General features: G+C 52.4%; 2 protein-coding genes and 1 long non-coding RNA gene across 8 annotated transcripts in view; 2 read left to right on the forward strand and 1 right to left on the reverse strand.

Annotated features, from left to right (window-relative positions):
• Positions 1-8,623, forward strand: part of LOC137860267 (uncharacterized) — a 132,975-nt gene extending 124,352 nt beyond the window's left edge. For all 6 annotated transcript variants that reach the window (XR_011098800.1, XR_011098801.1, XR_011098797.1 and 3 more), the window contains one exon: positions 29-8,623. This is a non-coding gene — a long non-coding RNA (uncharacterized lncRNA). The remainder of the gene's footprint in view (positions 1-28) is intronic.
• Positions 7,235-19,815, reverse strand: TADA1 (transcriptional adaptor 1). Its single transcript, XM_068690304.1, has 8 exons — positions 19,660-19,815; positions 19,497-19,588; positions 19,217-19,282; positions 13,544-13,641; positions 10,480-10,689; positions 9,372-9,523; positions 8,271-8,433; positions 7,235-7,387 (listed from the first exon to the last, which is right to left on the reverse strand). Exons 1-8 carry the CDS (start codon positions 19,731-19,733, stop codon positions 7,235-7,237), a joined length of 1,008 nt encoding a protein of 335 aa, XP_068546405.1. The 5' UTR covers positions 19,734-19,815.
• PRDX6 (peroxiredoxin 6) lies at positions 19,794-25,481 on the forward strand. The gene is made up of 5 exons (XM_068690320.1): positions 19,794-20,031; positions 20,142-20,298; positions 23,664-23,810; positions 24,312-24,458; positions 24,819-25,481. The coding sequence occupies exons 1-5, from the start codon at positions 19,940-19,942 to the stop codon at positions 24,948-24,950; spliced, it is 675 nt and encodes a 224-aa protein (XP_068546421.1). The 5' UTR covers positions 19,794-19,939; the 3' UTR covers positions 24,951-25,481.
• The last annotated feature ends 594 nt before the right edge of the window (positions 25,482-26,075 follow it).

Genomic DNA, 26,075 nt, shown 5'->3' on the forward strand with positions numbered 1-26,075 from the left:
CTCAGCTTTGTTTGTTTAATTTATTTAGGTTTTTGCTGCTGAGGCGAGCAGATTTTCAAGAACCAGCTCATCCCTGGAGCACCACGGCGGAGCGGATGTGGGACACGGACATCTTGGCCTCTTCAATCCCAAAGCTACAAACGCTTCCACCACGTGCACACCAAGCCCTCGGGAGCTGGGGACACCAGACTGGGTGAGCCCTGACACCAACCCCGCTGTAGGGCAACCCCAGGCTGAGCAACAGCCTGCGAAACGCAGCGCCTTCAGCGCGGCAGCACCCGGGGTGAGCGCTTGTCATCACCAGCCGGTGAGTGGCAGCGGCTGGAAGGGGGAGCAGGGCTGTGTGTACATGCAGGCCTGCGTGCACACGGGTGTTTGTCTTTGCCTCCTTTGTTTTTTCCACCCGTGGGCGTCCCAAAGACTCAAATAATGCAAATCGCACCCATCACCGGCCAAGTGGGGCAAGGGTAACCGGAGCCCACGAAACCACAGGGAACATGCGAGGCCAAAGGGTGCAGCTGGGCACGGGGTGCACGGGCACATCCTCCGTGTGCCGTGGGGTGTGCAGCAACTTCCACTGCACTGCCTCGTCCCACCCAGCGCCTGCCACGCTGTGATTTAGGTTTTAGCCCAAAAGCTCAGCTGGCAAAACATAAACCAAGCCCCGCACGCTGTGTTTTCCTGGGCAGCTCCAGGAAAAGGCACAAGTGCTGTACCAGGGGTCGAAGCCTTCCCAGACATCCCCCTCCTGCTGGCACGGAGTCAGGAAACCGCAGGAGCTGCAGCACAGCCACACGCTGCTCCCTGCACACAGTCACTGTGGGGCGATGCCAGCAGTGCCCCAAATCATCTTGGGTCTGTGGGAGCACGTTCCACCATTCCTCCCTCTCTGTTTCCCAGACTGATGCTTTTGCAGTACTTTTTAAAAAAAGGAAAGGATGTGTTCACTTCCTTTCTGCTCTGCTTCTCAAGCACACCACCATTTTTCTTCGGGAAGATGGATGCTGAAGACAGCAGGGCTGCACCAGCTGTTTTGGAAACAGGACGCCTCCACCCGGGTACAGTACAAGCTCTGTTTGAATGCGTCAGCGGTGCTGGCTTTCGCAGCAGGCGGGAGTGAAACTGAGAAAGCTGAAGTGGAGGGATAACACAGCCAGTGCATGAACAGCCCTGGGACACACGGCTCAGCAGTGTGTGGGGGTGTGGGGACAAGCAGCGAGCGGCACCTCCTCACCCTTTACACATAGGGCAGGGAAGGGAGCAGTACCAGGACAGTGCTGGCAGGATGAGGGCTGCCAGGCTTTGTGGTGTCTGCTGCCTGCAGTGGCCACACAAGGCAGGCACCCTCCCTGGGTGCTCACAAACCCCATGGAAAGCCAAAGAGCCCAGCTCAGGCTGGAGGGAGTCACACAGAGCCACCTCCATCTCAGGATAGCCCACTAAATCCAAAACCCTAACCCCTTGTGTTACGACTGGATGAGGATGGAGGTGAGCGTTACTCAGCTTAATTTCCTACAGAGCTTTGAGAGAACAATGAATAACAAAACAGAAAACCAAACTTGGAGCAGTCTTCTGGTGAGTATTTTGGAGAAGGTGAGAGCTGAGGTAAAAACAAAGCAGGCTGATCTGCCTTGTGATTTCTTTCTGATGGGAAAATAGCATTTTAGTGAGAAATGAAAGTTTCAGTGGAAAATGTCTGAAATTTTGCTTTTCCCTAGAGCAACGCAGGAGTATCCGCTATCATCAGCATTTCATATAGTTTAATAACAAAATAAAAATATCTGAGAAGCAGGTCTGTAGTTCACAGCAGGGCTTGGGGCCAAACCCTTACAGAATAACACCCAGGGGTGGCTCTGCCAAGCCCAGGCTGGAGCTCCTGAGCTATAAATCAAATTGTCTGGGAGACTGCTTCCCAAATTGTACTGCTGCAGTCCAGCAGGCAAACAGGAAGCCCTAAACCAGGCTTTTCTACCGTCACCTGCAGCAGGATGACAGTTCTGAAACGTGCTGGGGAAGCCTGCTCAGCCAGGCTCAAGGCAGCAAGGGCTGGGGGAATTTGGAAGGATGAGGGAAGGGGCCACAGTCCCAGGACTTGCACAGGGACAAGGCTGCTGCATGCCAGAATGAGGGCTAAACACTGCCAGAGGGCTGAAGGAGGCTACAGGCTGCTCCGTGGCACGGCCAGCAGCCCTTCCTGCGAGATGAAAGCAGCCCCAGCTCCTTCTCTTTCTTCTTATCAAAGTGGAGTTTCAGAAGTGGCGTGTCATTGCACAGAAACAGCTATCTGATTCCGGGCGCATTTAAATTGAACAAAGACATAGCAAAACCCACCAACGGGAAACTGGTTTCAGAAATTCAAATGGAAACAATACTTCTCTTTTTTTTTTTTTTTCTTTTTAATGATAACCAGCCTTTACAACCCATACCATCAAGGCGGTTATTAAACTGATACTTGCCACCTTCAGTGATGATTTTGGCTGGCGCCAAGCGGCACCGCAATGAGGGAGCGGCGCGAGCCACCGAGCATCCTCCCAGCCAGCTTTCAGCCCTCCTCCAGCCCCAGCAGCAAGGGCTGGGCACAGGGCAGACACCGCAGCGCTGGTTTCCATTTCCTGCTGCATGCTGTACCCCCCCTGCTATTGCAAGAAGGTCAGTGCTCCAACGAGACCCAGGAGCAGCTCGTACCGCTCAAACACACGGCCCTTTTACTGAAACTGCCCCCAGGCAGAACAAATCCAAGCCTCCAAGGCTTCACATGAGCATCCTCAGGCTCAGGATAACCTGTGAGCATGAAAACCCCAGCAGCCAGATGCTATCTAGAGACAAAAGCTCATTTCCTGGCAAGAAATGAATCTAAAGTTCTGTAAAAAGAGACCTTCACTTGGATGAGGCATTTCTCAGTGAAAAAATTATTCTTATAAGTGGATGGGAAATACGTGTAACACAATGCTGCCTCAGCCTTTCATGAGTATATAAAAAAGGGAGGGGGAACTCAGCCATCTGATTGGGACCTCTGACCATAATCGAACCATTTGACTGACCACTATCAAAGGTTGAACTTCAACCTGGAGAAGAAAAGACTCCAAGCAGGGCTTACAGCAGCCATCCAGCACCTGAAGGTGGGCCTGCAGGGAAGCTGCGGGGGCTCTTTGTCAGGGCATGTAGCAAATACAAGGAATAATGGTTCTAGATTAAAAGACGGCAGATTTAGATTAGTAAAGAACTTCTTCCTTATATCTGTGAGGGCGGGGAGGCACTGGCACAGGCTGCCCAGGGAAGCTGTGGGTGCCCTGTCCCTGAAGGTGTTCAAGACCAGGCTGGATGGGACTCACGTTTTTAGGCTACAGCCACAGCTACACCTGAAGGTTTTTGCTGCAGCAACTGAGGCAGGCTGGTGAACTCTCCTCCTGCCAACCACACACACCAGCAACCACACCAGTGAAGAAAGGCAATGCCACAACAAACCCTTTGGCTCTCAGAAGTGATTTCCCTCCACGAACCAGTTGAAATCATGCTGCAGAAGGCATCTTCTAGCAGCAGGCACCATGCCTCCTGCTGGGAAGAGAGCTTCATCATCCTTCTGCTACTGCACTACCTGCAAATCCTTCTGCACATCATTTTAAGACACACCAGTCACCACTCCCAAGTCCCTGCCAGGGAGCAGGCACCACCACCCCTCTCCAGTTCTGAGAAACCAGCTGCAGAAAGACAGCCCCTCCTCTACGGAGGCTTTCTTTGAAGACGTCCATCTGCAGCAATCGGTCACACACTTCCTTCCACACCCAGAGCATAAAACGAGGTTTCCCTTCGTTACTGGTTTGTCTGGACAGCAGAGCATTTCTGCAACCCTATTTTGGGGCTCCGGGCATTCACAGCACAGTTTCTTAGAAATGCCAGCAGTCTCATTTCCTCCTTTTTCCCTTTGCCAGTCATCTCCCAAGCATGCCCAAGCACAAGGAAGGTGGTAGGAAGCCATTAAAGTTTTCTCTACTGAGAAACCAGGACCTGCATTTTTAGGCACTGCTGGCAGAGTTTCTGTCCCTCAGAGGAGTTCCTCTTTGCATCAGGCCCAAGCCCAGCTTTTCACAGCCAGGGGATTCTCTGAGCCAAAGCTCGGGCAACAACTGAGAGCCCCCAGCTGCACGAGAAGAGGGGAAGGGCTGTGCTGTGAGAGGCTAAGCTAAGGAAAAGGCAAGGTGGTGTGTGATAGCAAGTGTCATGCTTCATGTTTCTGCTCTGAACCAACAAGAAGAAACATCTTCCCTGGTTGCACATCTCATGAGCAACACGGTTTAACTATTTAGGGTGTTGCAGAGGGACACGTTCATGGTTCTAGGTTCCTCCTCAGCACCAAGCTGACCCAAGGTCAGACTTCAGGCAGGTCTGGCAGCCTGAACTGTATGGAAAAGAAAGATTTTCTTTCTGCATTCTGTTCTCCCAGGGGGCATGGGCCACATCCTGAGATCAGACAGCCATCCTTACCCAAAGCTCATAACATGAATGGAACCAGGTGAACCTCTCAAGCTCCACCAGCCCTGGCTCCTTCCCTTCTTCACATGGCATCTGAGAGCTTTCTACTGCAAATCTGAAAATCCATCAGAAGTTCTTGAGTGGCAACTTCCAGTACATTGCTCCATTCCTACTGGATTATAAATGCAGGCTGTAATTTTCCAATATTAGAGCACGTTCAGTGGAGGCTATCAAGAGCTAGAGCACACAGCTTAGGAGAAGCTGAGAGCAAGAGGTTTGTTCAGCCTGGAGAGAAGGCAGAAGGGAGATCGCGCTGCCACCTGCAATGCTCTGACAGGGAGCTACAAGGAGAGCACAGGAAGAGCTGTAAGGCAGCAGGCACAGGAACAACGTGACGTTCTGGTAAGATGCGATGAAAACCTTCACTGTGAGCACAGCCACTGCATGTTCCAACACCATGTGACAGAAGTACCACGCTTTCGTGCACATCTGGAGACAGGAGCTCTAATTTTAAGGTTAGCCCTTTATTTCAGCAGCAGGTGAACAACAACCCCCACCTGTCCCTTCCACCTGTATTGCCCCAGAAGTCTATGAAGCACCGCTTCTCACAGGGCCTCACATTTTATGGGAAAGTGCATTGAGAACATGAGCCTCTCAGCCTTCCCACCTGTGAAATGGGGCTGACAGGATTTCCTTATTCAAGCCTCTGCTGTGCAGTAGGTGTCCTGGTTAACCCACTTTCTTCAGTGTGGAATTGATGGCTCAGCTCTTCAGAACAAGAGGCTCCGTCTGCGGAGCTTTCCTCCTAGCACATACAAACAGAAGAGAGCGGCACTGCTTGTGCCATACCCAGTGTTGTGTTTCAGAACTCACTTGTGATACTGTCAGAGGCTGCGTGCTTCCTTCACATCTGAAATCCTGAGAGCTGCCCCAAAGTTTCTAGCAAACAAACTGAACGCTTTCATTTTACACCAGAAACATAACAATTATCTGGGAAATCCCCCTCCCACACCTCGGAGTCCATACTTTGGGTGACTTGCTGATCTCGCCATATACAGTTATTTAGGTTCAATGTTGCTTTCAAGAACTGTCATGTAAAAGCCACTGGGGTCAACTTTTAAGATGAGCATATATAGCAATTCAGAGTGAGCCCTTAAATAAGAAAATAGCAGTTGGGAGCAGGGGGGCAGAAGAAGCCTTCATTCTCCACCCTCCCGTTACCCTCTTGCTTAACTCCACAGGGCCATACCTCAAGAAAAGTGACCTAAGTATACAGCTGCTCTCATCCTGCCAGGCCCTGCTGTAGTTCTTTGCTGTTGCCTTTCCCAGCTTCCATAGTCCTCAAGTGGTTTTCTCACGATGGGAGCTACTGATATCTGTGTAGGCAGAGCAAAAGGCTGTGCCAAGCTCCACAGCACATCCCTCGAAACAATGCAGCAACAGCTGCACAGCTCCTGGCAACCCTGGCCCAACAGAAAGTCAGATGGGTCATGAAAGAAAATTATAAAAGGATAACTGAGAAGAAACATCAGGGGCAGGCACAGTCCTCAGTTCTCAGGGTTGCAGTAAAGAAAAACTGCATAGGAAAAGGGAAAGATTACAGCTCTCCCATCCAAATACTTCCCAGGAGAAAATAAGAAGGGAGTGGAGGCAATCACAAGCTTCCTTTCATAATCTTCCAGAGGAATCGGCATCAGTTCCACTGTCTGAATGGCGCAACAGGGACAAAGAACCAAGTCATCCAAGGTACCAATACAGCTGTGGTTAAGACAAACAAATTAACTCATAATGCCTAACATCTTAAGAAGCCTGTTCCCTTCAGCATCTGAGGAGCACCCAGCTGACTCAGGAAGATGGTGATGCACCTGAAACACCACAGGTGAATTTCCTCTTCTACGTGCTGATCTGGCCTGCTCCCCAGCAAAATTAAGAGTGAAATTGCTGTCCCACCTCAGGATGATCACCCCTTGCTGGGGTAGCTAAATCATCAGCTGTCCTGACAGACAGTGGGCACCTCTTGTCACAGGTCCAGCTCCAGAGAACTCCTAAAAAAATTGAACACCACTACTCCAGGACAGGGATGGGACAAGGACTAGACTGACAGGAGAAGCATTACTCACAACCTTGGCTTTACTGCATATTTGTAACTGGTTGATCCCCAGAACAGCCATTGTGCACCTTTTGTGTTTTGTGATGCAGAACAGTTCTAAGACACAGACTATAGAGAAGACTTTCCCTTTTTGCCCTTTTTATGTGGAGTTTCTAATCAGAAGTCCCCCTGGTATAAGAGAGCTAGTATCACCTTACACCATTCCCACCTTCGGTTCCCAACAGCCCGCCCTGTTTCCACCTGAATGGAACAGATCCCACCAGCTGCAACAGAAGTTAGACTGGGCTCCTGGAGACAGAGCTCAGAAGGGAAGGTGAGGAGACAGGTATGTCATGCTCCCAAAGAACACACAAACACCTTCTTTAACACCAACTCTTTTCACCCTCACATTTATTTTTCTTTATTAAAAAAAAAAAGTCTTTGCAAACAAGTCTCTTGTTCCTCCTTTCCAACTCAGTGGGATTGCTGCAAGCACTCCATGGCACACGACTCTTGGGAAGCAGAGAAAGTGCACCACAACTCCATAATATTTCCATAGGAAAAGCTGACTCTTAACTTACATCTTCCTCGAAATGCCGACACAGGTTTGTGAGAAGCATCCCAGTGTCAATCCAAGGAGCAGCACTGGAGCCACCTGAGCTTGGCTCCATGGCTCTAGCAGAGCAGGAGGCCCTCCTTTGCTGCCAGGCGCTGGCGATGGATTTTATCCTGCTGCAGCTCCTCGTGGTTTGGATGCCAGAGTTTCATGACAATTCTCTCAATGTTTAGGGCGTAGACAGTGTGTGCTGGAATAACTTCTTTGTGTACCTAGAGGTAAGTTCAAAAACACGTTTCATGCTCATTTCCCCATGGAGAACCTGTGTCTGACAGGATGAGCAGAGCCAGCCCTGCAGGGCAGGAGCACAAGGAGAGCTCTAAGTTGCCAGCACTGGCACACCAGCCAGCACAGAACTGCTGCTTCTTACACCACTTTCTAAGGAAGTCATTATTTTGCTCCAAAACCATAAAAAAAAATTTTGTCTGACCAAACACAGCACAAATGCTTGACTACAGCACGTATTATTAACACTCTGCCTCCACAGCCTTGAGATAAAAATCTCCAGGCCTTTTCACAACAGCAGAGATCAAGGAGGGACAGAGGGGGTGGAATTTCTCACAGCTAGCTTTAGACATTTTAATTAGCCTGAATGCAAAAGAGAGGGGCCCACAGCCAGGTGTCTCCAGGGGAAGATGCATCCAGCCCACCTCAGACACCTCCACAGCGTCGGGGTGGTCACCGCAGCAGCCTGTGTGCAAGGACCCCAGTATTCCTCTAAGCACCCAGGCAGAAGATGAAGAGGAAAAAGGGACGTGCCAGGCAAGTCATTCAGGGCACTCCTATCAAAACCTCAGTCTAACTCAGTTCTGATACGATCACTGCAGTCTTGCTGCAGAGGAAGAGTTCTTATGTAGAGACAGGGATTTCCTCACCAGCCCTCTCTGATCAAGGGGGGCAGAACAGGCCTGAGACCATGAGTTGACTGTCAGCTGCTCCCTACTAGCAGGAGCAAGACAAAGCCAAATAATTGTAAATTTGAAAGGGAAAGACTGAAACAGACAGGAGGAGGATGAAATCAAATCCCTCTCCATGCATGTAAACTAAATTTGAGTGGTAGGTGGTACACAGGACAGTGTAGGTTGAAGAGCTTACCTGTAACGCCTCAAAAAGGTCGTACATGTTCACGGGAGGGAGGGACGCTGGCAAGGTGTCTCCAGAGCATGCCAGGAGTAGCGCTGCCTGCTGCTCAGCATCATCAGGCGGGGGCTGCGGAGCTAGACTCTGACCAGCAGAAGGTGTCACAGAGGTTGGAGGGCTGTACAGAGAGCAGGCAGGAAAGCCTTTCAGTCAAGGGAACAGCACTAGTTTGGGAAGAAACCCAGCAGGAGCTTGACCCAGCGTTTGTTTTTCTGTACTTGCTGATTTAGCCCTTGTGTATATGAAATTCTATTATCTGTAATTAAAACCTCTGAAATTCCAGTTTAATAAAAAACAATGGAAACTGATCCTCAGCATGCTTCAGACCTGCTTTATAACTAATTGCCATTTGGTAGCTTTTGTTATTCACAACCAAGAGTTTCCACCCAGTCTAAGACTTGATGGCACTCAAAACATTAAACTGAAAGAGCATAGCTGGAAGGCAGAGTTGTTTGGACTAGACTGCATTTATAGTGCTATAACCAAATTTTAAAACACCCACGACCTCCTGTCAACTGCTAGAAGCCTTGCCATAGACAAACACAACTTCGTGTACACACACACGCTGCCAGACATAGCACGAGCTGTTTGACATTTTGGAAACCAAGATGACTCCGTAGCTTTAGTGACCAGAAAGCCCTGCAAAGGAATCGTTAATACATTTATACATTTGGACACAGGTCCTCATCTCGTGGCACAACGGCAGTGCCCCAACAAAGGCTGGGCTCTTCTGCCCAGAGGCAGTTGTCCTGAGAACTCACTCCTGTACCCCTCACTACAAGCAATAATTAGTAAGAATACTCAGAAGGCAAAGGGTCGCCTTGACAAGCCAGTAGGATGGGCACAGACAAGGAGGAGAGACCTACCACTGCCCTCAACTTTGCTGCTGAAAAATCCCCACATCCTTCCTCCCTGTTCAGCAGCACAGCCCTGCTACTTTCATTGTGCGTGAAAGCTGAACACCATTATTAACAGATTCCATTAAGTAAGAGAAACCAAACAGAGCAATTTCACCAAGCTACATTTGAAATTAACCATGTGCTGAGAGCTCCTTACCATTCAATTAAGTTGTTATAAGCAACAACACTGTTCTTCAGATATGGCTGAGGGTTAACATTGCTCCCAAAGGCGTATTTGAAGTGGCCATCTCTCAGGCGGTAGGCTTTCCGCCGGGATATTACAGAGGTCAGGATATCCTTAAGATGGTTCTGCAATGAAAAACCATTGTGGTATTATGGTCACACGTGCTGCTTTGTTCATCCTAGCAAGTTATGGCTATAAGAAGCACAACACCAACACACAAGACAGCAGCAGCGCTGCTGTGACCACAGGGATGTAAAGACACAAGGGGAACGAGATCTGGAACCCGGACAGGCCGCAGCATTTCTCTCTCAACCACCTGACAGAGCTGGACACAGAGAACATGGCATTGCGTGTGAGTACTGTATGAAAGCACGGTTCACAGGCTAATGTGATGTGCAGCTTCAAATGTCACAAGGAGGTTTCTTAAATGCTAGGGAATTCCCAGCCCCGATCCCTTTCACAAGTTAAGAGGTCTTACAATTCACATTAAACAATTACTTGCACTGAAATACCAGCTCTAAAACCAGAGTGAACGGTCAGTCACTTCACAAATTCGGCCTCCCTCCCACATGGGGAACTCAGGTTGACCTCTGGATCATGACTTGGAGAGACCATCCACACAGAGCTCCGAGTAACAGCTCCAAGTAACACTTGGATCTGACCAGATGTTGGGTAACGCACCGCTGAGGCCAAGAACTTCACCTGCAGCTACTCTCTGGTCTGCTACTTCCATGCCAGTTACGTGCATCTGTAGCTTTATCCAGCTCTTTAAAATGGTGCCACTCCATCGCCGTTTGTACGTGACAGGAGCAGCACTTACCAAACCAGCTACTTGAGCATACTAGAGTTCTTCATACACAAGTACTTTGTAATTAATGCCTGCAGGCACAAACCCAAGGCTTCACATCTCAGATGCACAAACCCAGAAGCCCTTTGCTTCTGATTTGACTCCTCCCAAGGCAACGGGGCAGTTGGAGAAGTAAGTTTCCTCCCTCCAGTGAGGGAGGCCACCCCGTGCTGCACACAGAGCCTTTTGCTGCTGGCAGAAGGGGAACACCACTGCTGGCCGGCCCCGTCTCACCTCCACAGCATAAACGACTGCTGTCACTGCCTCCTCCGTGACATTGTCTAGCCCGTGCTCGTAAGCAGTTACGATCATCCTTCCTTCCAGCTGGCCACGTGTAGGAAGCATCATGGTATGGGAACACAGCTTCAGGTCGTCATCCTCCTGAGGATCTTTTGCCACAAATTGCTGGGCTCCAGACAGTGGGTTCTGAGGCTGGAACCGGTGCTGGGATGAACACAAAATTAGAGCATAAGAAGAGACAGCCTTGGTCAGAGCCTTTGGCTCATCTAGCCAAACACTACTTCTCCAACTGGAGCCAACACCTACAGAACATATCACAGGAAAAGTGATATCCCTGCCTCCCCCCGCAGGATAATCTTCCAACCCTCAATGATTTGGGACTGAAGAAATCTAAGCCAGTGTTGATATCCTTTTATTTAAGCACCCGTGAGCTTGTTTCGCAGCACCCTGAACCTCCTATACTTCAGGTATCCACATCCTGCAGCAAGAAATTCTACAGCCTAAGAAGCTGTGCCACGAGTCGCCTACTCTGGTTTGCTCTGTACTTCCCACCTGCTACATTCATTTAGTTTTCCTGCAATTCTCAAATGCGGTCACTGTCCCTTTTATCTCTTCACACTGCTCAGGCCAGTGATGATGTTAGTGGACTTTCACATCTTTCAGTCACTTCCTTCTATGCCGAGGAGTTCTCAGCTACTTAGTCATTTCTTGTGCAGAAGCCTTTTGCTAGTAGCTAAAAATACACCCGTATCGTTTAGCAACTGTAGTTTCCTACCAAGACAAAAGACGGTTATCCTGAGCTTGGGTGATTCTTACATTTCATTCGAGAATAAGGATTTAAGTGCAACAGCTCAGCCAAATTTCAGGTCTGGATTTTGTACGCTGGTCCCCGCGTGCGCTTTCAGTACCCTGAGCAGAGCTGTGCTGCTGAGCAGCCGCTGTTTGAGTGGGTTACGGCCACCTTTGAGAACTGAGTCAGTTATTTAGGGACAAAACATCACAGAACTTGAATCCATACCCAAAAGTAGCACACTTCCCAGCCGATACGCATTCCAGCACAATTCCCTCGCTGTGCTTGTGCCTCTGAGTACTCGTGGTGGCGCCTGTGAAGTCTCAGTCCCCAGGCAGACAGGGAGGCAGTGGACAGAAGCCACTGATCTTTGGACCCAGACATATGCTTGGCCCAGCCCTAAAAATGCAAGGGAACTACACGACCCTGACTCATCCACCATGTGCTCCCAGAACTCCTGCCTTCCCGCTCTCCGCGACAGATCGGGTGGCTCAGGAATAAACACTGCCATGAGGCATCATGACAAATGCATGCTTGACATATAAACAATGAACATACAGCAAAGTGGAGTTTTCACATCTTGGTTTCAGGCGAGGAAAGGGGGCCTGCTTTATTCAAAGGACAGTGTGGCATTTAACTCAAAGTGAAAAACCAATCCACCCACCAGTGATGCGAAAGCAGGTTTCCCTCACAGTAATTTGGAAGACTTAAGCTTTCATTACAGGAAAGCTGCATGCCTGGAAAAAAAGCCTTCCAAATGTAAGCAACTCTAAGAGGAATGCGGTTTGGGAAACCAGAAGCCAATTAGAACAAACTTGTGGCCATTCCCATAGCTGTTGTTCTGCCCAGCAAGGACATGACAGTAAATATTGAGGCACTTCTATGTTCACACAACTCAGGCACTCCACTAGAGAGACACAGCCTTGTTAACCTGCACTTTTATTGACTATTTACTGACAAACACTCCAGGAACACTTGTATAAACACGCAGCAGAAACACGGGGTGTTCAAGCAAACCAAACTGCGAGACTTTCACTGTACCACAACTTGCTTATCAAACTCTCCTCTGCTTGTGACTGAAAAGCTTCGATGAAGTTTTAAAACAACGAGATAACACGAGCCGCCATCACGATTCAGGTCACTGCTGTGAAAAATGCAAACTATTTTAGCAGCATCTAAATATAACGAGCCTTCAGCTGGACTCACAGCCCTCTGAAGCCCCAGTCTCTAAAGCACACCATGTCTAGCAGGGTGCTGTGCACTTTCGCTCAGCCAAGCAAGCGTCTCACACTTGTTAAGAGGTTTTGTGTGCCCACCTTTCTCCCCTAGCCCCACCTACGCAGCTTTGTCTTCTGCACCAGCTCTGGCATTCATCTAACCACAAGGAACGCCGGTCCAGCTGAGTAAGTCAGCAAGAAAAACCTGGGATTTTTTTTCGGTTGATTTGGGGTTTTTTGCTTGGTTAATTTTCTGCCTCGTCAGAGAACTGACCTGGATCAATATGTGGTCAGACACTTGACTAAGCTGGCTCGGAGGCAGACGCTCTATCTTTAAATAAAACGTGAATGCCATTTCAACTTCCCGACCAAACCCACCCACGAGAGCAAGCGCCCCATCCTGACTCTCCTCCACACGAGACCCCCTCCTCACTGAGCTGGCAGCACAGAACAGGCCCGTGAAGGCACCAGGTGCACAGAGCCTCTGCTGCAAAACAAACTGGATCTCGTGCGTTGATCTGTCACCCACCAGAACGCAGCACCTGGCTTAGAACTGAAAACTCCTTGTGATTACACAAAGCATTCTGCCAAAGGCACATTGCCTAACCACTCAGACCACAAAGAGCCCTGGGGAGGGTGCTCAGACCACCAGGGAAGCCTGCCCGAGAATAAATACGAAGTCAGGTTTGCTTCTGTTTAGCAGATGCGTGAAGTGAACGCGATATCACAGAGAAGGGTTAAGATGAACACATGAAAGACACGGCCGAGCGCTAGTGCAGTGACCACAGAGCTAGTTGCTCTGCTGGTTTCTAGAATACAAGCCTGTGCAGCTTTGACATTTAGGTGCTCTCCCAGGGCTCTCCAAGGTCTAATAAAGTCAGCCACGCTGTACCCTTTCTCCCAAGAGGCTCCCACAGGAGAGGCAGCAGCCACTACCTGCCAGCTCCTGCAGCACAGACCACGTGTGATGTGCTCCCATCATCCTGGGGTGCAGAGCAGCTCACCTGACAGCACTTCAGACAGCCGAGGCCATTTGAGCCCTGACACTTACATCAAACTTCTGTCGAACTGAAGAAATCTTCTTCTTTCCTTTGGGCTTTCCAGGTTTAGTTGCAGAGCCACCTGGCCACGGCAGAGATCCAGCACCTTCTACAAAATGAGAAGAAAAAAAAATCTTGACAGGCATCACTGCTTTAGAGCCAGAGTAATGCTGCCCGTGCAGAAAAGCCTTCACATTTGGCCCCCAGCTAAGCCTCAACCCAAATCCAACAGCCACGAGAAGTAATTCTTGTGAGAGGTTTCTTTTGGCAAGCCCCCCCTCCCTTTGGCAACCCCTTTTCAGCCCCACTCGCTGCAGCTCTGGGCTGTATCCCTCACATCCCCACCCCTGGCAGCACCCTAACAGATAACCCTGTACTGGGTCTGGCAAAACCACCACAAACCCACAGCCACGACCCAAAGTCAGGAGTGTGTTGGGAGGAACACTCATGGCAGCCTTTCCTTTGTCAGCCCCTTGCCAGCCCAACTTGCTCACCACCTGTTACTTAAAGCAGAAATTTCTGGCCACACACCACAAAAACCAACGGTGGAAGGAGACATGAGCACAGGCTCCAAGAAAAGCCACACTGCAGGACCGAGCCGTGAGCTCCACCAGGAAGGTGGCACGGGGCTGCCTGGAGCTCCACAACCAGCTCTGGTCACAAGCTGGATGCTTCTGGTCAGCACCTGACCCCCTGCGCCTGCCTTTACAGTTTTTTCTCAACTTTAGCAAGCTTTGCTTCAGGTATTAGTTAGGTGTTGAGATCGGTTGTTCACCTCACACTGAAGAGGAAAGGAGAGGGGGAAAGAACTGCAAAGGCTGCTGAGGCCAGGAACCAGCGACACCTGTGTGAACAGCGCAAGCAGCTGCAGACAGGACAGGGCGAGCAGCACCTCACCTAACTAAGCCTAACAGAAAGGCCCCGTGTGCTGTTGGGCAGCTAAAGCCCCTCCCGAAAGGCCCCCCGGCTGCTTCCCTACCTCCAGGCTCACAGCACCCATGCACAGCTCCTCAGCACAGCGCCGGGCCGCGCTCGCTCGCTGAGAGCCACCAAGGAGCGCTCCCCGCAGCCTCGGGTCTGGACAGCCCCCTTGTGGCTACCAACAACCTCTGCTTCATGGCTCTGGGTTCAGCACAGAGGACCAGCACCGGTTTTATTTGCTGTTATCAGGGATTTGTAAATATAATTACACTGCAGTTTATGGGGAACTACTGGAAGCCCTCGGTCACGCATCGCTTCACGTGCATCACGGCAGCAGTTCCTGACAAAGGGCTTTAAGGATCAGGCTAAAGCAGAGGAATCAGATGAAGTTTATGAAGTTTTAACTGTTAAAAAAAGAGGTTAGCAGCAACCCATGCATAGGGATGGCATTTGCTATTAAAAAAGTCACTATAAAGTTTCCCTACAGCCTATCAGGGAGCTGAAAGCCAGCAGCCAGTTACAGGGCAGGGCAACACGTAGGCACTCTCCGGAAATCAGAGCTCGTGTCGCTGTTCATCGCTGCAACACTGCACCAGAGACCCTAACGAGGGGATGTGAGAAAACACCACGGACAAGCACATCAAGGATCTCTCCTGCCCTTCACAGAAGTCTCAGGACTTGCGTTTTAGGATCTACCAAAGATAACGGAGATGTTCTGCCCTTTAGAGACAAGTCGTTTTTTCCCCTCCTCCTCTCGTCCACAAGCAGAGAAGACCCCTTGGGCAGGGAGGGAGGGCTGGGTGCGTTCAGGACAGACATTTTAAAGCTTCCAACAAAAAACAAATCTCTATTTTATGAGCTTACCCCACTCCACAGCCCTTCCTCCTTGCCAGGAGTATCCTCAAAGTATCCTCAGCTAACTGTGTGACTGGAGGGCAGAGGGAGAAAGAGACAAAAGCAGCAAATAACCTTCTGTCTGACAACATATTACACGCTAATAGGTTACAGCAGAGGCCAAACTTTTAAAATGCCTTTTTTTTTTTAAAAAAAAAAAAAAAAAAAAAAGAAACAAGTTTTAAACTAAACAGCTACTGAATTCAGTCTCTGGCAGTAGGCCTGGAAGATGCATCTTAGTGGACTCGCAGCCTGTAACAAAAGCTTGGCCAGACTTAGAACAAACAGGTGACATACCGTCACCTATCCCCCCGTTATAAAGAGCCTAGGGCAAAAATCTTTTTTTTTTTGTCTCCTTTGCTAGCTTTTCATATCAACAAGCCTAACTAGCACTAAATGAAGACAGCAAAAATTCCCTCCAGTGTTCTAAGAAACCCGGTATATGCTTTCCTGGCCACAAATGACAAGGCTGGGTTGGCTCAGGCATGAAATTTCAGAGGTGTTAGCAATTTTTTTTTTTTTATTTATTTAATCTCGATAGAAGGCAAGCCATGCCAACAACTACTGATAAGCCTTCAAAGATAAGGAACAGATAAGAATGTTTTTCTCCGATTTGCCTCGTCTCTCTTCTCGGCACCCAGAGCACCAGACAGTGGAGGCAGCTTACGTCAGGTTTTCCTGACATGCTGCACCAGGACAGGAAGAAAGGACCAAGACAAAGCCACGACAGAGAAGAGCGGGCAGAAAATGTGCTCCCCATTTCACAGCCCCCATTCATTTGATTTTCTTTTTTTTTTTTTTATGTGTGTTTGTTTTTTTAATTTTTAATCTTCTTGCAAGGTCAGGGGCTGGGCCAAACACCAAGCACGTCCCTGTGGTTACAGCTCACGCTCCCGTTTTCTTCCTTCTCCTCCCTTTTCAGCTCTCTGGACCATGAGCAAGCTGAAGCTATCCCTCAGGAGTGGCAGCCCTTCCAGCAAAGCCCGGGGCAACCCTGGGGTAATGACAGGCTGCTGCTACCCTGGCAAGAGGCCTAATTCTCTGACCCATCTCTTTGTCAGCTCAGTACTGCTATGAATTAAATTACATCCTTACATCATTAACTCGAGTGCTTGCACTGTCTGTGCCTTACTCTGTTAACGTTTAGCTAAGAAATGAGGTAACAGTTCAAGTGAGATTAACTCCAGGGCCCTGCTAACTTACTGCTTGCGTTCACCCAGCAAACAAGGCGGGCTTGGCAAGCAAGTCCACGTGAGGTTAGGAAAGGCTTTGGACTGGGTTTCCTCAACAGAATTTCTTTGGGGAAGACAGACAACCAGAAAAGCCCTTCTGAACAGAAAACGGAGACAAAACAGTCTCCCGCACCACTCAGGTTGGCACTGCCAACCTCAAACCAACCTAGAGGCGCTTTCTGGTGGTTTCGAGAGTGTGTTTTGGGCCGTTCCTCTCCCTCTCCAGGTACATTCCCAGCCCTGTTACAACTGGGTGCCACTCAAGTATTTAAGGGAATCTTCCCAAAGGGTGCTGCTGGATGAAACATCACCACCCGTTTTTAAGGCCAACAAGTCAGATTTAGGATCCTGCTGCATTCTCAGGGTGAGCTGAGCAGGAGTGAAAGGAACCGGTCATGCTTCGTATTCCAGACATGAACCTTCCTCCCACTCCACCAAGTCCCAAACATCCACAGGGTGCTGAAGTGGGACTTGAAGGTCGCACAACCAGGAGCCTAGCCAGGTGGAAGGGAATAGTGTTCCCACAAAGGGCTACAGTCACCCAGTGCTCACCAAGCCCAGGTGGAAACAATAATAAGGCAAAATTTGGATCAGGTGTGTTCGTTTGCATGGCTCAACTCATTTCTCTCCTTCAGAACACCTCCTGCAAGGTTTCCCATTCCAAATGGGAGTCACACAAACCTGAAACGCTAGCCACGTGACTTATATTTTTAAACACGAGGTAGTATTTTAAAGATGTTTATCCCCCCCTCATCCCTCCCACATGAAGGTGGAAAGTACACTTGCTTGTACTTGTCTCCATAAATCATAAACACCTTGTACCAAGAGGCAGGGTACAGATAAGAGCCCGTTACCTTTCCAGTCTTGCACAGAAAAAAAAAAAATGTCAGTCTGGCAGCTAGGGGGAGAGCAGTAAATCCAGGCGCAACATCTCTCGTTCCGTTTGCGCTGCGCCTCCCTGGGTTTGCAGGTACAGCAACACGCAGCAGGCTGGCCCACAAAACACCCGTGGGACATCTGCAGGTGGCCCAGGCTGAGGCGTCTCAGCACTGGGCAGCCCCAAAGTTCTTGGAAGAGTCTGCATCGCCCTGAGCTGAGCAAAACAAACCCTACAAGGAACGTAACGTTACCTGCAGGGTGCCAATACATGCTTTTAAGAGCACACACGATCAGTTTTTCAAGTTGCCCTCCAGGGACAAGAGGAAAAGTCCCTGCAGGGACTTGAAATTAAAAGGTATTAAGGTAGGAAGCAATAATGAGCATAAGGAAGGTGCCTGTGGAGGATGAGCCCCAGCACAAAGCAGCAAGACACTTGTAACCTGTTCCTGAGCAGCCTGGAGAAGGCAGGTAACAAGTCTGAGCTCTTCATGTCTATAAAGACCGGCTGCAAAAGGGCTGCATGGGACTACGTGACTGGATAAAGCAATGGAGGTCAGTTAGCCACAGAGGTGCACAAAGGAACAAACATCAGCCCAGCACACATAAAAACAAACAAACACCAGCCAGAAGCAGCACTGCTCCACCCTCACACTGAGCTGAAGTGTTCCCAACCCATAAATAGTGTCAGCAGTTCTCCATGCCCCGTCCCCACCTAGTTTAGACTCTGTACTTCAGGTGGTGTGCACAGGGGAAGCGTGCTCTCATCCCGTATTTTATAACCCCGCTGCAAGCAGCGAGGCCAAAGCAAGGAGCAGCACGACTCAGACACATCTCACAAATTCCACAAGTGCAGGCAGCCAGAAGGGATGAGCCTAGGCCTCAGGAAAAGGTGCTGAGAACTCAAGGGGAAACAAAGCAAGGCTTGCTTCTTTCCATCGGGGAAGGTGGGAGGGCAGTGGCATTTTATTAACCTAGCTGGTGTAGCTGAGGACCAGCTGTGTCAAGAAGCTGTCACTTTTTTTTTTTCTTCCTCTAGCTGCCTCAGGTACTCTACCAACAGGTATTTGCTCACTTCAAGAAGCTGCTCTCAGATCTTCGCTCACCACAGCTGCTACAAGCTCCCTCCCTCACCACACGGCAGTTTCACATCTTAAATTGCAGCTCAATTGTCCTTCCTATCTGATCTGTAGACTGGGAGCCCTTTTGAAGGCCACAAAAATTAGCTTATTGCTCTGACAACAGCCACTCCAAGTGCTTACAGAGCTAAAAAAGTTACACAGCACGGCTGCAGAGGTTGCGTTAATTGACCACAGCTCAATTAAGAGTCTGCTGTAAGCATTCACAGTAAGCATTTTCCTATCAGATCTATCCTTGATTTCAGGACCAGTCAGGAAAATCCAGCTCCCTCGGATGCTGACCCCGAGAGGGAGGGGAACAGAGGGGCACCAGGGAGCTCGGACGAGGCAGGAAGCCAAGCAGAGCACTGACAGCGCAGCGCCTCCCCTCAGCACACAGCCTGACAGACAGCCGAGAAACCAAACCACCCGACCACAGACAGCAGGCCAGGCCTCCAGCCAGCACATTAGGGTTGTTTTGTTTTTTAATAAAAGCGTCTCTCCTGAAACCTGGATCGCTACCTGGCTGCCTTTGTAGATCTGTGGCAAAAAACACGAATATTAAGGCTGAGAAAAGCAGAGCACACCCAGGTGCTACCACCCTGCAGCCCGATTACCTCTGACGGAGCTCTGTGGGACTCACCTGGTGCGGACACCAAGATCTGGCAGCGGGTGAGGATGGCCAGGAGGAAATCGTTGTGGGAGTGCACTGCGAGGGGACAGACACAGCCCGTCAGTAACACACCCCTGTGCGAGGCACCCACCTGAGGCAGATTTGGGGCTGTTCTGCCTTGTTCCCCTTAGGGGCTCAGCCACCAGGCCCCAAACTCCAGGCACAAACACCTCAGGGCTCTCGCTTTTTTTTTTAGAGGTAAGGGGTGAGGGATGAGGGGGTGTGGGGGTGCCAGCCCCTTGTCCCTCACCGTTGTCCTGCGTGAGCAGCCGGCGGGCCTCCAGGTCGAACTCCTCCTTGCTGATCTTCTGCTTGAACCACAGCTTCAGGTTGGCCCAGTACCTGCGGGCACAGCGAGGCGGGTGTTAAAAGAGTTAAACGGGGAAGGTTTTGGGGTCCGGGGCCGCACTCACTGCTTCACGTTCTCGCCCAGCGCCTCGCTCAGGCTCTTCTTGGCCGCCTCCAGCTCGCTGACGATGGCCGCCATGGCGCTGCCTCAGCGCCCGCCCGCCTCAGGGGGAGGGGGCGGGGCTTGGCGAGGCCACGCCCCCCGCGCCGAGCCCCGCCGAGCGGAGCCGAGCGGAGCCGAGCGGAGCCGAAGCGCCTCGGGTCGGGACCGGGAGCGGGACCGCGATCGGGATCCGCATTGGGACCGGGATTGGGATCGGGATCCGGATCGGTGCCGCCGCCGCAATGCCGGGGCTGCTGCTGGGCGACGAGGCGCCCAACTTCGAGGCGGACACGACGCAGGGCCGCATCCGCTTCCACGACTTCCTGGGCGACTCGTGAGCAGCGGGACGGGGTTGGGATGGGGATGGGATTATTGGGATGCAGGGAGCGGGGCACGGGGAGCCCGGTGCCGACCCCTCACGGCTCCGTGCTGCTGTGCCGGCAGCTGGGGCATCCTCTTCTCCCACCCGCGGGACTTCACTCCCGTCTGCACCACGGAGCTGGGCCGGGCGGCCAAGCTGGCGGCGGAGTTCAGCAAGCGCAACGTGAAGATGATCGCCCTGTCCATAGACAGCGTGCCCGACCACCTGGCCTGGAGCAAGGTATGGGGGCACCGGGGTGACCAGGGGCATCGGGGTGGCCGGGGGGTAGCGGGGTGACCGGGGCTCCAGGAGGATGGGGTGTGCACAAGGACTCGGTGCCTGGGTGGTGCAATGGGGCGGGAGGTGGCCAAAGGGGTCGTAGGGCTTCAGGGGGGAGAAAGCAGGAGGCAGTAGGACACATTAAACATAAATCAGCAAGTGAGAGTGTGCAACAGCTAAAACCATCCCTAGGAAGCTTAGGAAGCACGGCACAGAAATAAGGAGCAGGACAGCTACCGATGGGAAACCCCAATCACAGCGCTGTGGGGCCAGGTGACGGGGTGTGAAACGAGCTCTGGGAAGGGTAAAACCAGGGTTCGGCAACCCCCGGGTGAGCTACGTGCCTCCCCTCACTCTGGGAATGGGAAGGTGCTCACGGGTTTTCCGGGAGTGAGGCACGCATGCAAATAAGGAGCGATAAAGGTGAGAATTTGCGCAGTCCGGCGTTATTTAGGGGCTGAGCGGGTTCAGAAGCTGCCAAGTGGTGGTGTTGCTTAAACTGACCTCTGTACCTGGGTGGTGCACGGCCCTGGCCCACCGAGCCTCAAAAGGGGCCGGGGACAAACAGCACACAAACCCCACGGCAGTGAGTGGGGTCTCTGTGCTGGAACCACCGGTCAGATCCCATTAAACACAACCAAAAGTTTGGGTCGTGGTTCATAACACAGCCTCGTGTCCTGGTTTGTTGGAGCCCTCTGAAGAACTGTAGGGGTGTTGCTGACTACCACAGAGACCCTAAATTTCCAGGAGGCTTTCAAATGAAAATCAGCGCTGAAAGGGAAGGCTCAGCTCTGCAGGGAGATGGGGGGAAGCACCAAATTGTGTCCAGGGAGGGAAGCAGCGAGCTTCCTGGAGGGTGTACAAGACGTGGGGTGCTCGGCGTAGTCAGAGAGCCTGCAGGAGGTGAGCAACGAGCTGCCTTAGGCGGTGCTCCAAAATGATTCAGCACAACCTCAGGTAAAACCAGGAAAAGTTGCAGAGCAGTTTCAGGGCGCCGGTGGGAACGGCACCTTGGGAAAAACAGCCCGAAAACCACAGAGAAAGTCAGAGGGCAGCAGCCCGAGCTGCAGGGAGCTCGCTGCCAGGCTGGGAGAGGCCTCAGACACTCTGGTGTGGAAATTTCTCCTCTGCACCTGTCGAAAGAAAACCTGTGATCGTCCTCCAGAGCAAAAGATCAAATCGGTGGGGATAAATCCACAGCAGGCTGCGGCCTTCTGTGCAGCCTGTGTTTGGTTCTGCCCATCTCACAGACTGCAGGAGAGCAAGACAAGGTGCAGAGGGGGAACAAAGGTGGGGCAGGTTTTGTTCAGTTCCCGGCAACTGGGCCCCTGCTGGGTGGGAATGGGAGGAGAGTTCCCTGAACTGGGAAGGCAGCTGTTAGGAGCTGAGGCCATAAATGTCCTGCCCAGCCCTGCAGCTTGGCCAGAGATAGCACGCCTTGGTGGCAGGGGCCTCTGGACAAAAGTGGTCTGTGTGAAATGCTAGACTGAGATCTAGAAGCTGCATTTTCCTTCGCTAGGTCTTAGGAGTGTGAGGAACAAGCAAAACTTGGGGCAGCTGGATCTCTGTGCAAAATTCCCCCTCGTTCCTGGGCTTTCTCTCTGGATGAAGCTCGTTTCATCCGGGGGAGCAAATGGCTGAAAAATGGCTGAAATTTCACATGAAACAACAGAGACCTCTGCTTCCTTTGGTGCCAGGTTTCAGTGGGCAGGCAGGGCCTGGAAAGTTGATAAGCGGGGCGGGACAGCTGGCCTGGCAGCAAAGAGCAGGGCCGTGAAGTGGAGCAGAGCCAGAGCTGTGGTGTCACTTTGCCCAGCTCTGCTTTCCCAGCCAAAGATGTCACGGCTCTTCTCAAACACCCCCTAGCCACGACCCAGGGGCTTGCTCAAGGTCTCGTAACGAGCCTGTACCTCGGCCAGAGATCAGTCCTGCTCCACTGCTGCTCCAAGGCCTGGCTGAAGGGAAATCCTGCTCCTTCAGCGGGATTAAAGATGGGATCTGCCTCGGCAGCACCAGGTCTGGGGCATGTGGAGAGGTGCTTGGCCCCCGAGGGGTTGCCGCAGGGTTGGCAGAGGAGGTTTCGGGCCCCTCTTTGATTGCTGCTGCCTTGGCCTGGGTGAGCGGGGTGGATAAATTGCGCTGATGCTGCCTGGTTTCGGCTTGGAGCCTGGAAAGAAAAATGGTTTGCAGGGAAGTGAGTAAGTCGTGTGTCGTATTGCAAAACAGGGTGGGGGTTATGAAGCCGTTTTGTATGGAGATTTCCTGCAGCGTGAAGTTACGTGCGTTTTACAAGGAGTTACAGACCGTGAGATTTGCATACGGCTTCTCAGCTCTCTTCATCCCCGCTCTGGAGAGAGGCCTGCATGAGAGCCACCGCCCAGCTTCCCTGCACAGCCTCCTGCAGCTCCGCAGGGCCTTCAGAGACGGGCTGGCCTCCCGGCTCTGCTTTCACGAGGCAGCTGAGGAGCAGAAGCCATCCCCTCCCAGACGGGCCGGCAGGCAGCCCAGCAGCCCCTTTCTGCAGCACGCCACTGACTCACCGAGGCCTCGGGGGGAAAGCAAGCGGAGAGAAACGCTTCAAAGGCAACATCCTGCCACGGGTGCATCACTTGACCTGCTTGCAGCATCCTGAGCAGCCAGGGCAGGGTTACAGCCCCTTACATCACCACCAGCAGCCTGGGGGTGCCAGCACAGAGCCTGCCTGCTCTCACTTACAGCACGCTCCGAGCAGCACTGGGCATTGCCTGGGGCAGCATTTCCAACTCTGCCCTCCCCACGTTCCTCCTGAGCGGGCCCCAGCCTGCTCCAACACGCTTAAAGCCCAGGGAAGAGAGGTTTGAATGTTCACGGCTGATCCTGCAAAGCAGCAGCGTGCTGGAGTCTGGTTTGTTCCCCTGTAGCATAAAGAGGACAGAGGGAACAGGCAGCTCTGTTCTGGGGCAGAAACCTTGGAATCAATTTGCTTTCGCGCTGGCAGCTGCTCTGCTCGTGCTGCCCTGAGCAAGCTTTTCCCAGCCCTGCTGTGGCTCGGCACAACTCTGCAAACTACAGAGATAACGCCAGTGTTTTGGCCAAATCCAGACTGGATTCAGAGATGGGCAACATACAGTTCCTGTGTGAAGCAGATAAGGTTAGGACTGGCACGGGGAGCAGCCTCACAAACTGGTCACAAGGGAGAGCATCCGTGGGAGCTGATGGTTTTCCCCGGGGTGAAAAAACAAAATGTTCCTTAAGAACAGTTAAAAAAAAAAATGTTCCTTAAAGAACACGGTGTGGTTCAGCATTGTGCCCTGTGCACAAGCATCTGGGTGGCTTTGTCTCCGCAGGACATCAACGCCTACAACGGGGAGCAGCCCGAGGAGACGCTCCCCTTCCCCATCATTGCCGATAAGAACCGGGAGCTCGCCGTCAAGCTGGGCATGCTGGACCCCGACGAGCGGGACAAGGACGGCATGCCCCTGACTGCTCGCGTGGTGAGTGCCTGGCCCGGCAGCTTTCTGTGCCTGGTGACCCCCCCTCTGCAGGGCAGCGAGGTTTGGGACCCTCTGGGGAGCTGGGCTGACCTCCCGGGGCTGGGTGCAGGAGCTGTGCTGCAGGAAGAAGCTGGCGCAGCCCTGAACTGCTGGCAACAGCTCCGTCATGCTGCTGGCACCAGCTCGTCCTCGTGCCCGTCCGGACAGAGAGGGAATGGGAATATTAAGTCCTTGATCTGCTGGACCTTCCCTCTCCCCTCTGTGTTGAAAGGCCAGGGGGGAGAAATTTCAAGGAGCAAAACAAGGCAGCGTTAGGAGGAGGAGCTCCCAGAGCAGACGCTGTGCTCCGCATGCCTGGGAGTCGGTGTTTGCTCTAGGAGATAGCCACCCCTCCTGTCCAAGTCAAACAGGACACAAATTTCCCAGATGCAGTAGGACAAACACCTTCTGCCTGGCCCCTGCTGGTGCCCCAGGAGCCTGACTCTGCCTCCCTGTGCTCAGGTGTTCGTGTTCGGCCCGGATAAGAAGCTGAAACTCTCCATCCTGTACCCGGCCACCACCGGGAGGAACTTCGACGAGATCCTGAGGGTGGTGGACTCCCTGCAGCTGACAGCTTACAAGAAGGTGGCTACCCCCGTGGACTGGAAGGTGAGGAGGGGAGCAGAGCTCAGCCATGCCGCGTACGGACAGGGGATGCTGAGGTGCACCAAAACATCTGCCTGCTCCCCTCGGGGGTCACCGAGGGGTAGGGAGAGGTGCTGAGGCCCCGCGGTACGAGCTGCAGGCTCAAGCACAGAGCTGGAGCACTGCCCAAACTCCTGTTCCTCCCCGCAGGGAAGGGTTGGGCTGTGGGATCCCGTTGGATCAGAGGGTGCAGCTCTCCCTTTCCACACCACCCCCGTTTCCTGGCGTCTCTCCCAGGGCGCGTGCCTGGGGCTGAGCATTTTGGGGGGCAGCCGCATCCACCAGCACCTCTGCTGCTCTCACGCCTCCCGTTTGCCCCCCCAGCCCGGCGACAGCGTCATGGTTGTGCCCACCTTACCTGACGAGGAGGCCAAGAAGCTGTTCCCGAAAGGAGTCTTCACGAAGGACCTGCCGTCGGGCAAGAAGTACCTGCGCTACACCCCGCAGCCCGAGTGAGCGGCCCTGGACGCAGCCGGCAGCGCTGCCCGTGCCCGGATCCGATGTCCCCAGCCCCGTGTGACACTCACTGACAGCTCACCCCCATACTAAACCACCCCACGGCCCTCGTGTCCCCCCCCACAGCCCCTCAAACTACAACCCCGGGTGTTTTCTTGCCTTGAATCAGCCCTGCCAGGAGGAGGTTAGCAGACTGGTGGCAGCTCCGCGGCTCACGCTGGGCTGTCTCCCGCTGAGCGCCGGCTGAGCTGCTCCTGAGAGGGATGGTGGCAGCAGCCAGGCCCCGAGGCGCGTCCTGCTGGGCTCCTGTCTGCCACCAGGTCGCTGAGGGTGCTCCAAGCTGCTGTGTGCCTTTAGGAGCGGCCGTCACTAACCCGGTAACAACTGCGTTGGGTCCCCCCCGTAGGGGGAGGAGCTGCAGAACAAAATCTCTCACTTAACTGCTTTCTCATCTCCTGCTGAAAGCTGACCTGATTATTTTCAGCTTTTATGGAAGAGGGAATAGAGGGAATAAACTGGTCTTCAGTACTACGAGCGGTGTCCCTGGTCTGCTTTTGTTGGGGTTCACCCGTGGCACCCCGAATGATTTTGCTTGCTGTGGCTGGGTGTGTGCCCACGCTCCCGGCTGGTGGCAGCACCACGGGGTGCCTTGTGACTGCCCTATAAATCGGGCACTCGGGGAAATAAATGGCAGTGGTTACAGGGTAGCTCCCCAGGGCACGATACAATCCCTCAAACTCCTCCCTGCTCCTAAACCCCAGCATCTCCCAGTGCCCTCACAGCCAGTGCCTGCCCTCCAGCACCCCTACACGCCGGCCAGGCCACCCCACTGAGGCCATCCTTGCCTAGAAGCAGCTGCTTTTCAGGCTGGGAACTCCCGATTTCATTGCCAAAATGAATTCCATTCATACCTAATTGCTGTCAGGAACAACACACGGAATATTTCTGCAAGAAGTGGGAGGGGGAGCTGCAATTCCAAAGGGGAAACCTCCCTTCTCTGGGCATTTTCTCAGCCTCCCCAAGCTTGACAGCTTCCCAAGAAACCCACAAGCTGCGAGAGCTGCTGGTTTCTTGCAGGAGCATGGCAAGAAACGCCCTCCCCTTGATCTGATTGCCCAAGGGAAG

This window comes from Anas acuta, chromosome 8 (genome assembly GCF_963932015.1).
Source record: "Anas acuta chromosome 8, bAnaAcu1.1, whole genome shotgun sequence".
NCBI classification, from domain to species: Eukaryota; Metazoa; Chordata; class Aves; order Anseriformes; family Anatidae; genus Anas; species Anas acuta.